This window comes from Bos indicus, chromosome 15 (genome assembly GCF_029378745.1).
Source record: "Bos indicus isolate NIAB-ARS_2022 breed Sahiwal x Tharparkar chromosome 15, NIAB-ARS_B.indTharparkar_mat_pri_1.0, whole genome shotgun sequence".
Lineage (NCBI taxonomy): Eukaryota > Metazoa > Chordata > Mammalia > Artiodactyla > Bovidae > Bos > Bos indicus.
The window spans coordinates 82,436,025-82,448,848 of record NC_091774.1 but is presented as its reverse complement, the minus strand read 5'-3'; the positions used below and the strand labels follow the sequence as shown (position 1 = coordinate 82,448,848).

The window sequence follows — 12,824 nt, the reverse complement described above, 5'->3', positions numbered from 1 at the left end:
ACTGGAATTTAGACTCAGGTTTCATTTCTGCATGTTCCGTGTTTTTCTGCACCATCGTAACTGCCCCTTGATGGAGACTGAATCCCTCTTCTGCTGTTGGGTCTCTTTGCTTTCTTGGCATAGACACGGGACAGTTTATTTGAAGACAGACCTGGGTAGAGTAGGACTGATAAAATCCACTAGTGAAGTGCTTTGTAGTAATCTGCTTGCTCACTCAAGCTTGTTCAGTGCTTTTCACAAATCATTAGGTCTTTCATGTTTAGATTGCACTGTAGTTAAACAGCATTTTTCATCGAGATTTAATCTAAGTCATGGTCAATTTATATTACACTGGTTGCCATAGAAGTCTGAGGGTGTGTTGGGTAAAAGAGTCAGCAAGTGAATACTGCCCATGGATAATTATGATGTGGAAGGTGCCTGAGAGCAGACACCAGTGCATACATATTTTAAGAAGAGACATAAGTTAAATACAAAAGAAAAGTACCCCAATCCATAGGATAACCAGGAAATGCCTTGAAGGTAGCTAGTTCGTATTGTTTTTGGCTTGGGCCCCTTCTAACTAGACAAGGCTGAACTGGTCATTTATGACTTTATATAATCGATATGAAGCCACGCTCAAAGCATATTTATTGAGACAAGTGACAAAAAAAGGCCCTTTACTAAGCAGAAGCTCCTCTTGGGTTGTATGGTTGCTTTCATCCATTGTTTTCTGTAAACGTGCCTCCTGCCATGTGGTTAGTCCATTAATTAGGTGGCATCCTGCCTGGCCCAGGTCACATAGTCACACACGAAGTTTCTGTAATGACAGCACAACCGCTGAGCCTCCTGGGAAATTAAATTCATCTGCATTTTTGTTTCATTTCAGAGGATTCCTCTCTAAGGCTCACGTTGCTAAGCACACCAGCCCTTAGCATCCTCCCATAGGGACCGGGTCCCCAGTGCTCGTGTCTTTCTCTTTAATTGTTCATTATCCAGGCCACGCCAGTGCCCCCTAATTTCCCCCGTGGCTGTGAGCCTCACCAGAGTACAAATGCCCTTCTTCTCTCGAAGGTACTTTTGCAAATTGTTAGTGTTTCTTATCTGTCCTCCAGAGTAATTGGTCCCGGAGAGAGCCTCCAAAAAGTTAAGTGCTGAAACTTTCTCAATTTGTTGGATTAGTCACTGCAGGGGTATCACAGCGAGTTGGGCTGATTGCTTTTGAGTCCTCTCCTGGGGCTCACCTGAGCTGAAACAGAGGCTGTTACTTCCCTACTGCCTCACGCTTGAGACCAGCTACTCTGTAAATGCCTAGACAAGGGTCATTCCTAGGGCGGTCGGCCTGTCTCACAGTTTTCTCAAGTAACACCTACTTCTAGGCAAGCTCAGTTCTACCTCATTTGTTTTATGAAACGTCAGCATCAGCTTGGGGGCTTGTCAAGGATGCATAGTTTCGAGCGCCAACCCAGACCTACTGAATCAGAAGCGCTGGGTGGGGTGGGGCCACGCAGTCAGCGTACTGACCGATTCTCCAGGTGACGGATGTGTGCTGTAGTCTGTGTGCCGCAGAAGCAAGAAGGATGGCTGTGGGTGTTGGTTTGCTTGGCTTCCCCTGATGGCTCAGCAGGTAAAGAATCGGTCTGCAGTGCAGGTGACAAGGAAACACGGGTTCAATCCCTGGGTCGGGAGGATCTCCTGGAGGAGGAAATGGCACCCCACTCCAGAATTCTTGCCTGCAAAATCCCACGGACAGAGGAGCCTGGTGGGATACAGTCCAAAGGGTCGCAAAGAGTCGGGCACGACTGAAGTGACTTCGATGCCCGCTTTCAGCTGTCCTTGATCAGACTCTAGACGTTCTTTGACAAAGAGACCAACTGAGCTCTTCTTTGTCTCGGAGGCAGAAAAGAAGGACACAGGACAGCCTAAAAAAATTATTGGTTTACGTTCTTAGATCTAGAGGCCTCAGAAATCTATTAAATCATCTGCTTTTCAAAGAAAGCATAGTTGAACAAGGCGAGGCATATCACAAAATGACCTGAGGTTATGGATCACTGCGGCTGCGCGATTTGGGCTTGAACCCCTGGCTTCTCCTGTTGCCTTTTTTGGATCCGGTTGCTACTGTCAAAGTGCAGAAATAATATTCTAGAAATAATGTTTCTTGTGTTTTGCTTACATGCTGTTTGAGTGGGGCACATTTAGAGCACTCTTCTACTTACCAAATTATTGGGTTATGATATTTAAGCTCAGCTGATACTCGCAGTTCCCATGGAGAGATCAAGGTGACAATGCCTTTAAGGTCAGGGATGTGACATCCAAGTTAGACTTTGAAGCTAGGCCTAGATTTGAATCAGTTCCTCCACTGCCTAGCTGGTTATTTGTACTTTTGCTGAGCTTCCCTTTTCTCCCTTGTAAAATGGGAAGGTTGCTATGAAGAATCTAATTTCGATTTAGTCCTGCAGGGAGAGCCCTCAGTTGGAACCAGTAAAACAGTAGGTGTTGCCAAAACAGGGTTCTGCTGGTTCTCTTTGTTTTAGGTGGAATCTCTAAGGAGAGTTTCTTCTAGAAAAGTTCACCTGTTTATACATGTTCCCGTTAATCTTGGCGCGGGGCGACCCTCTTCTGAAGCTGATGGTCTTAACCTTGCTTTTGCAGTACTGTTCACAGGTCTGCTAATTCGGTGCATGTTTTTTGAGCAGCTTCTATATATGTATCAGGTCCTATTCTAGGAACTAGGGAGACAGTGACAAAAAACAAAGTCCCTGAATTCGTGGTGCGTGTGTCCTAGTGAGAAAGACAGACGGTAATCAAACTAGCCAACTAACCGATTAACTAACTTACTCTGTACCTTAGGAGAGGGGATGAGGGACAGTAACAGGGTTCTACTTGAAATAAAGCAGTCTAGCTGTTGTTCCCTTAAGACCCCTGAGTTAAGTGAAGAACCAAACCATCTGGGTGTCTTAGGAAATGATTTTTGAAGCAGAGGGAATATATTACATGAATAAGTGCTTGGAGATGAATCAGTTTATTATATTTTTCTTTTTTGTGATGTGAAGACAATAAAACCTTGCATAAAATTTTATTTGTAATCTATTAACTTCTTAACCTAGTGCAACAAAAAATTTGTCCTACCAATATTTTTCTCCATTTATTAATATTTGTGTATATATAAAAGTTACAGTATACCTGAAATTCCTTTTTTTCCACTTAAGCATTTTCCCATGTTGTTTAATAGTTTTATAATAATTTTAATAATATCGGTTGCTCCATCAGGGCTTCATGTAGACAAATTTTAAAAGACTCTATGCCTGAAGATGTTTACTAAAGCATTATTTATAGTTCCAAATACTGAAAACAACTAAATGTATTTGTTGTCTTAGGAGAGCTGTAATGACCATCTTTAAACATAGAATTTTCTTCTATTGAATTATTTATGTAGATTAATTTCTAGGATCGAGATATTTATATATTTTAAAAATATTGATACACATTATCAAATGACTTCCTAAAAGAATAATGGAATAGTAACATTTATCTTTGTCACTAGGAATATAAAAATATACGAATACCTCCATATGTTTTGCAGCATTGCGTATATGTTTATTTAACACTGTTTCTACTACTTAGCAAATTAGAAATTAAACTACTAATCAGTAAAACTTGGAACTTCAATACTTTCTTCTATGTTTCATTCTTAATCGTGATGTTGAACACAGTACCCCTAAAAGTATTTCTTCTTGGGCTAGTTGTCTATTTGTGAAGCAGACTTATTTCAAAGATTTTTAAAAGCAGTCGCCATGGGCTTCTTATCTCGCATCACCTGGACACAGGATCTTTAAGAGCCAGGGGTTTTCTAATCCGCACCTAGCAGTGAGCATTTCAAGTACTAAAACGAAAGCACTTACACCTCAACATGTTTATTTTTAAGCTTTTTATTATGGAAATTTCAATAAATACCAACATTTAGCCAAACAAATTTCTTCTAACCACTACTAAACCACCTAGCCTTTTCTTTTGAGGGACTAATTTAAAAGCAAATCCTAAAAATCGTATCATCTCACCATTAAATACTTCAGCACACGTCATCTCCAACTGATAAACACCCTTCGTACTTCACAAAACTAACAGTTCCTTATTTTCATCTAAAACCCGCACCCCAATTTCTCAAGCTTCTAAATGCCGTTATTCAGTTGCTTTGTTTGAATCAGGATCCAAGCAAGATCCTTTATGTACTGCCTTTGACTGCTTTATCCCTCAAAATTTTTGAATTCTGTAACAATCCTCTCTTCCTCACTTTTTTGTAGCATTGATTCATTAAGAAACTGGAACCTATGTTCTATAAAATGTCCCTTAGTCTTGATTTGACTGGCTGCTGCCTCATAATGAAGTTTACCTCATTTGCTCTATCTTCATCTTACCCCGACTTCTGTATTTTCTGTAAATTGTTAATTTAGATCTAGAGACTTGATTCAGTTTAGGTTTAGTATTTAGGGGAGAATAGGTCATAGATACTGGCTGCTATGTACTTCTTGTTGAGTCATATCTAGAGGTATGCAATGACTGGTTGACCTACTTTTGAAAAATGAAAGTGTTACTTGCTCAGTCATGTCTGACTCTTTACTACCCCATGGCCTGTAGCCCGCTAAGCTCCTCTGAGCATGGAATTCTCCAGGCAAGAATACTGGAGTGGGTTGTCATTCCCTTCTCCAGGGGATCTTCCCGACTCAGGGATCAAACCCAGGTCTCCTTTATTGCAGGCGGAGTCTTTACCGTCTGAGCCACCAGGGAAGCCTGACCTACTTTTACTGATGCTAAGACTGACCCTGGTGGCAGCAGTGTTAGCCTCACCCTCCATTTGCAAGTTCCCTGTTGGTGATCATTGCCTATCACCAGTGATCTCAGCTGTAAAATGGTGACTTTTCCATCACTCTTTCAGCGTTTATTAGATGGGATTATATAAACAGTACCATTTCATCATTAACTATTTAATTATCTTGAAATACATCTCATACAGGAAAACTGAAAAAATGCTTTTCTATGAATAAATGCTTTTACCATGAATAAATGCTTTTGTAACCTTATTGAAAAAAGTTTAAAAGATTTTTGTAGCTCTTTTTAGAATACAGCCTATGTATAAATAAATTATACAGTCAAAATACTGTGTTTTAGAGCCATTGAATGAATTGTTGCCTTCTTTAGTCATGTTATCAATTTGATATATGGTTAATTGGCTAAAACTTGATTAAAATTTTAGAGATTGATTTTTCTTTTTTTTTTTTTACATTTTAGAAAACAATCATTGAAATCGTATATCCAGTTTGAAGCTCCTTGATTTAGTTATATTTTTCTGATATATAGGTAGCAAATATTTTCCTCAGTTTCTCGTTTGTCTTTGCTAATGATCTTTTTTGGCCATACATAAGTCATTCCTATATATTTTTAATGTAGCTAAATTTATTCATCTTTAACTTCCTTTTGAAATTTGAGCCAATTTTATCACAGTTTTCTATTCCCCAGTTAAAGAGGAACCCGTGCATTTAAAAAAAACACAGTATTTGTTTATTTAGGGCTGTGCTGGGTCTTCCTCACTGCGAGGGCGTCTCTCCAGCTTTGGCAGGCGGGACTCCTCTCTAACTGTGGGGCGCGGGCTTCTCCCTGCAGTGGCTTCTCTTGTCGTGGAAGACGGGCTCGAGGGCGCTGAGGCTTCGGGAGCTGCAGCCCGGGGCTCTAGAGCGCAGGCTCAGTAGTTGTGGTGCCCGGGCTTGGTTGCTCTGTGACACGTGGGATCTTCCCAGATCAGGGGTCTAACTGTGTCTCCCGAATTGGCAGGTGCAGTCTTTACCGCTGAGCCACCAAGGAAGCCCCCATCCATTTCTAATTCACGTGTTTGTATGGTTTGAATGATTACATTTGGATTTCTGCATCAATTTGGAAATTATTATTTAATATTGCTTTCTTTTTAAATATTAGGCACTTTTCTCCCCCCCAGATACTGTTTTAGATACTGGGGATTATAAAGTGACCAGACCAAAATACTTAGTTTCCTTCAGAGCAAACATTCCAGTGAGAGAGAAAAGGCAATGGAAAAGAGATGAAGAGATAGATACAGGCTGCAGAGATTCTCTCTGATTAGAGGATATTTGAGCTGATTTCTGAAACACGAGGCGGGGCTCGCCATATCAAGGCCTGGGAATGCAGAGGCCGAGGAATACTTAGTGCAGCGGCGTTGAGGAGGAATAGACCTTAACGCTTATTAAATACTTGCGCAAATCAGACAGGCTTCCCTGGTGGCTGAGAGGTAAAGAGGAGACATGGGTTTGATCCCTGGGTTGGGAAGATCCCCTGGAGAAGGAAATGGCAGCCCATTCCAGTATTCTCGCCTGGAAAATCCCATGGGCAGAGGAGCCTGGTGGGCTACCGCTCATGGAATTGCAAAGACTCAGACCCGATTCAGAAACACTGTGGATGCGCTGCCTCGTGCGTTTCTTCTAACAGCCCCTCGACGTAGGTGTCTGTTAGCGCATTTTCAATGTGGGAGAGTTTACATCATTGCCCTCTTCTCCGTCTCTAACTTGGATTAAGGTCTCAGACCACAAGAGCAAACCCTTGCTTTCCCTCTCTCCAGGCTTTCACGAGAAGGACAAGAAGCCGTATTGCCGGAAGGACTTCCTGGGCATGTTCGCACCCAGGTGTGGGGGCTGCAACCGGCCAGTGCTGGAAAACTACCTTTCGGCCATGGGCACCGTCTGGCACCCAGAGTGCTTTGTGTGCGGGGTGGGTATCCCCGCTTATCTTTTGGGTTTCAGGAAAGGCAGGGTTCTTCTTTCTGGGGCGCAGCTGGTAAGAGGGTTCACAGCTCGGGAAGAGAATTTGACATGGGCTTCGTAAAAGAAATACAAGTTTTTCTCGGCCACTAGAAGGAATGAAATAATGCCATTTGCAGCCACGTGGGTGGACCTAGAGATTGTCTTACTGAGTGAAGTCAGACAGAGAAGGAGAAATACAGTATGACATCCTTCTATGTGGAATCTAAAAAGAAAGAGGCTGTGTCCATGGGTCACAAAGAGTCGGACACAACTCAGCAACTGAACACCAACAGAAGAAATGAATTTATTTACAAAGCAGAAGCAAACTCACAGACGTCGAGAGTGAATTTATGCTCACCGAGGAGGCAGGGAGGCTGAGGAGGAGGGAAAGTTAGGGAGTCTGGGATGGAGATGTACAGCCTGCTATACCGAAAATGGATAACCAGCAAGGACCTACTGAATAGCACAGGGAAGTCTGCTCAGTGTTATGTGGCAGCCTGGATGGGAGGGGAGTTTGGGAGGAAACGGATACATGTTTATGTATGGCTGACCATCTTGTTCATCCACTATACTCCAATACAAAATTTAATGTTTCTTTAAAAAAAGAAACACGAGACACATCATCCATGTGGGCATTTGCTCGTCTGGTTTGCAGAGGGGCGATATTCTAACCTCTGTGTGTCCACTGGCGGGAAACCAGCAGGGATTTCCAGGCTGAAATTTTGCTGATACTTTACTTCTTGACATCTGCACCCCTTGTCTTTCTCTTCCCCCCACCTCCCAGGAGTGCTTCAGCGGTTTTTCTACCGGCTCCTTCTTTGAGCTGGACGGGCGTCCCTTCTGTGAGCTCCACTACCATCAGCGCCGAGGAACCCTCTGCCACGGGTGCGGACAGCCCATCACGGGCCGCTGCATCAGCGCCATGGGCTACAAGTTCCACCCCGAGCACTTCGTGTGCGCTTTCTGCCTGACGCAGCTGTCCAAGGGGGTCTTCAAGGAGCAGAACGACAAGACGTACTGCCATCCCTGCTTCAACAAGCTCTTCCCGGTGTAACCTCAGCTGAGCCCACACGCGCCCTCTTCCGATCTGCTGGAAAATTTAAGCCAAGAGGGAGGAGTACACTTCTAGTTCCTGACCTTCTGCTCAGGAGGCTTAGAGGGAAAGCAAAGGGGATGGGCACAGAAGGGAGCGCCTAGAGGTGGCGTGGCTGGCTTCCGGCTTTAAGTTTTGGTCTCAAGCCTTTTTTTTTTAATAATGCAGTTGAATTTTGATCTGGGACCTGCTGTCTCGTGCCTCTGCACGTGTATTTTCACACGCACACATTCGCTCCACTCCAGCCTTCCTCGGCTTTCTCCACTCTCACCTCTGTTGATGGTCCTACGGGTAGGTCTTGTGTGCTTAGCCTTAGAACTGGGTCTTTCAGGCTACCCCCATTTCCCTGAGACTGCCTTTCCCACAGTCCCTCTGTGGGCTTTGTTCCTGTTTTTTTTTTTTTTTTTAACAGGAGGATGATTGCTTTACAGTGTTGAGGTGGTCACTGCTGCAGGGCTTTATTCTTGCTGTTAGGAATCACGGTGTCACTCTGAAGTTCCTTGTATTTCCCTTCAGTGTATTTCTCCTTTTCAAGAGAAAGTAGATTTTAACTGGAAAACTTCGACTCCTGACATCACTGATAAATAAAGGAACTTGTGGTTTTAATGACTCAGTGTCATATTAATTTGGTAAATAAATTTTCTGCTTCCCATGTTGTATGCCAGGCACAATATGCAATCAAGTTTGTATCATACCTCTTGTTTACTTCCGTACAACGGGCCTTTTGTTTACATCAGAAGAAATGAAAAGGAGGGACTCCTAGTCATTGACTTTTAATTGGGGCCCGTAGCTTCCACTTTATTTTGTTGCACTTAAGTGATTGATTAAAAGATGGCAAAGCTTCTTAAAAGTTTTTTCATTGCTTCGTTTACCTTCAGAGGAAAATAATTTCCACTAGGCAGTTGCAAATTCATATTTGCATATGGATGCATATCTCCAAACTCATAAAGTTGTATGCATTTGTCCAGTTTTCTTGTATATCAACTATATCTCAATAAGGCTATTTTAAAAAGTGGAATGTGCCTTTTCCTTCAACTTCACAGTGGTCGCATGAAAGCACGCAGGATGGCTGTTCTTAGAGCATCTCTGAAGAAGGGTGCTTTAAACCTCACCTCACCATTTTCCAGTTTGGATTACGAAATCCAACCCTCACTCCCCTAAAAAAAGCTCCACCTAAGTATTTGTTCCTCTGAAAAATATTATGAGTAAACCTGTAGAAAAGCTTGTCAGACTATTCAAGAGTCTGACTTGCTCAAGTTCTATCTCAAATCAGTTTTAAAGGGCGTCATGCTTCCTCAAAAGAGATCTTGATATGCTCTGTAACGTGTCTCTCTTACCATGATATTAAAATTAACCGTACGATTATTTGTTATGAAAAATTTTTAAATCACCGAGGAAATCCCCTTCCCTGGAGGTATTTTTTAAAATAGGGCTGAATTTTTAAAATAGACTGATGTCTTTAGATTATTAGTGTGGGGACAGAACTTCCAGGAGGGCAGGAATGGATGAAATGATTCTCGCCAAGCTTTATCCTGTTGGCCCCCTTTACTGGAGTGAATGGTAAGGGGGATTTGAGGGTTAAGAGGAAGTGGTAACAGTGACATTCGACAAAATAGGAACTCCAAATGCACCCGAGCTGTGAGGGAGGCTGATGAGACAGGGAGCCAGTTGGCCTTTCATCCCGCTGGCCGAGTACCAGACTAAGCAAAATACATATTCCGTTTCTAAACATCCTCTTGACTGCATGTGACTCTGTGATGGTGTTTGCAGGTGTTCATGGTTGGTTTGGCATTTAACAAAAGAAACTTGGGGTTTTAACCAGAAAGAACGTTCAGGTGGTGAATTTTTTTTTTTTTTTTTTAAGGATTGGCTATTTTGAGATTTCAGTAGAACCTATGTATTCAAAAATGTCAAAGAAAAACCGCAGTTTACTAAGGTAAAATTAAGAAGTGAAAAATTTTATTTTCATAATGCAAGTGGTTTTATATTTGTCCAAAAGGGGATTCTGTCTTCTGGACTAGTGTTTCAGCAACAAGGAAACCACTGAAAAGTTAAAAGTTTTCCTTTTTTAAAAAATAATACTTTTCTCATACTGATAATATACTCTTTACTTGGTTCTGAATAACTTATAGGTTTTATTAATTAATTTTATTAATTAATTTTTTTTGGCTGTGCCACATGGCTTGCAGGACCTTCGTTCCCCAACCACAGATTAGAACCCAAGCCCCCTGCAGTGAAAGTGCAGAGTCTTAACCACCAGACTGCCAGGGAAGTCTCCAAAATTTTGTTTTTATTTTTTGGCCGTGCCATGCAGCATGCAGGATCTTCGTTTTCTGACCAAGGATTGAACCTGTGACTCCTGAAGTGGAAGCATGGAGTCTTAGCCACTGAACTGCCAGGGAAGTCCCCTTATAGCTTTTAAAAAATAAAACCTACTCTCAAAAGACAGAGTTCTTCCTGCCCATGAGGATATATATTTTTATAGAAGAATGTGCCATTGATTGAGAACTCTACTCTCAAGGAGGAATCACTCAGTTTGGCCAATGGTCCTTCGGAATAGAGTCCTCCAAGGTGATACTTAGACAAAGACGACAGTCATTTTCCCATACGAGTTCCAGCACGTAACCTTGTAGGATGGCTACTGGGCATAAGCTCCCTGTTTGTGAGCAGTAGAGGGAGACAGAGTGCTTTTCTCTAGCTTTGCAAGTGAAAGTCCTGAGATTCATCCTAACTGCACTAGCTTAGATCACATTAAAAAAGAAAAAAAATCACTCACTCATGTCCAACTCTGCAACTTCAAGGACTGTAGCCCGCCAGGCTCCTCTCTCCATGAGATTTCCTAGGCAAGAATACTCAAGTGGGTAGCCTTTCCCTTTTCCGGGGTTTGGGGGTAGGTCGGGGGTGGGGGGGTCTTCCCAACCCAGGGATTGCACCCATGTCTCCTACGTTACCCTCAGATTCTTTATCGTCTGAGCCACCAGGGAAGTCTGCATACCCACCAGTGACTTTTGCAGGGGTAATTGTACTATGCAGCCCGCCTTAAACCAAACTAGATCATTTCCAGAGTTAGGGTCAGAACTAAGTTTTTAAAAACACAAGGGCCCTGTGCAGGAGATGTGGATACTTAAAAACTCTGGGAACTGACCAAAAGAGGTCGCTGAATCTTGACTCTGTGTGAGTATGTATGTTGAAGAGCAAAAGAATTTCAAGATAATACAGAAGGTAACCAAGCAGATCTTTCCAGTGCCCTGGGGGAACGTGCCCGAGAACGTCACAGAGTGTAAAAGCGGAGGGGAGCCCGGAGTGCGGATGTGATGGAAACACGTGGCAGATTCTGACCTTCCTTGGGACCTGGGTGGGGGGTGGGGTGTGGGGGCGGGCACAGCATTAAGACACATCCAAAGCAGTTTCAGTTTGAGAATCTGAGAAAGGAGATCTTCTAGCTGAAATAAAAGTGAGCAGTGACGACTGTGTTTAAGGGCAAGCGTCACAGCTGTGTACGAGTGTGTGTTCAGTCACTCAGTCGTGTCCGACTCTCTGCGACCCTGTGGACTGTAACTCACCAGTCTCCTCTGTCCCGGGAGTTTTTCAGGCAAGAATACTGAGTCTGTTAGTCACTCAGATGTGTCTGACTCTTTGTGACCCCATGGACTGTAGCCTGCCAGGCTCTTCTGTCCATGGGATTCTCCAGGCAAGAACACTTGGAAAGGGTTGCCATGCCCTTTTCAACTGGATCCTCCCAACCTAGGGATTGAACCCGGGTCTCCTACATGGCAAGCAGATTTGTTACCCTCTGAGCTACAAGGGAAGCCCGTTAGGTGTCAGCAGGTCCTTAATAAGAACAGAGGTGGCAGTCATTAAAATATGAGACTGAGAAAGTGACTACTTGCCCTCAAAATGCTGTGAGGTTAGTGTTATTAGATAAAACTCTCCATCAGAGCAGCATGTACGTGCTGAGAACCTAGAGGTGAAAGGGGAAATGGAAATCTGCTGAGAGATCCTGGATCAGGAGGAAAGAATCCTCAGACCAGTGCTGGAGCTTGAGCTGTGCTTGTTACAGATGTACAACTTAGCCAGAAGGCAGCAGTGTCTCGAATCTATTCCCAAATCTATACAGAGTGAGGTAAGTCAGAAGAGAAAAACAAATATCATGTATTAACACATACAGGTGGACTCTAGAAAAACAGTGCTGATGGACCTATCTGCAGGGCAGGAGTAGAGACCCAGACACGTGTGGACACAGCGGGAGAAGGGCTGGGTGGGATGTGCTGGGAGAGTGGGGCTGACGCATACACAGCGCCACGTGTGAAATAGAGACAGCCTCTGTATAGCACAGGGGGCTCAGCTCCGCGCTCTGTGACGGCCTCGGGAGGTGCGAGGAAGATCGGAGAGGGAGGCCAAACATGTACGCACACCACGGTGTCATCGTACAACAGAGAGTCGCACCACATACTGGAGCAGTCACACTCCAATAACGCCCGAGGTGAAATTCCCGCTACACGTGCTGCTTTGTCTGGTGCCCCTCCATAGAAAATGGCTCGATCTTGAATGTCACTGTAGTACTGTGTATTTGTAGTGAGAAAATGTTCTAAAAACTTGATGTCTTACTTGCAGAAAAAAAGAAAGACAATTTGGAAGATTGTAAGAGAATTGTTGTATTTACCTTTATTCTGAAAACTGGTACTTGAAGAAAATTGGGTTAGAAAGAGTTGAGGAAGAGAAAGAAGATATTTATAGTAATTCTGAGAGGAGCTTGTAGGGACGCTTTTTAACGTTTTGGAGGTTGAGGGGGAAGGTTTTCATTATGTCCAGTGACACTTAGAAAATATGACTTTCCCTGTCTGGTTGCTCTTCCACTTGCAGACACGAGTTCAGAGATATTGGAAGCTCAGAAGTAAGGTGTGCTTGAGGTGTGCCTCTAAGGGGTGCTTCGAGGGAGAGAGATTTTCCTA

At 43.3% G+C, this 12,824-nt stretch overlaps 1 protein-coding gene across 3 annotated transcripts in view; it reads left to right on the top strand.

Annotated features, from left to right (window-relative positions):
- The window catches only part of LPXN (leupaxin), a 41,781-nt gene extending 33,300 nt beyond the window's left edge, over positions 1-8,481 (top strand). For all 3 annotated transcript variants that reach the window (XM_070804317.1, XM_070804318.1, XM_070804319.1), the window contains 2 exons: positions 6,599-6,747; positions 7,564-8,481. In XM_070804317.1, coding sequence (XP_070660418.1) covers positions 6,599-6,747; positions 7,564-7,833 — 419 coding nt within the window. In that variant the 3' untranslated portion in view covers positions 7,834-8,481. The remainder of the gene's footprint in view (positions 1-6,598; positions 6,748-7,563) is intronic.
- Positions 8,482-12,824: the final 4,343 nt, after the last annotated feature.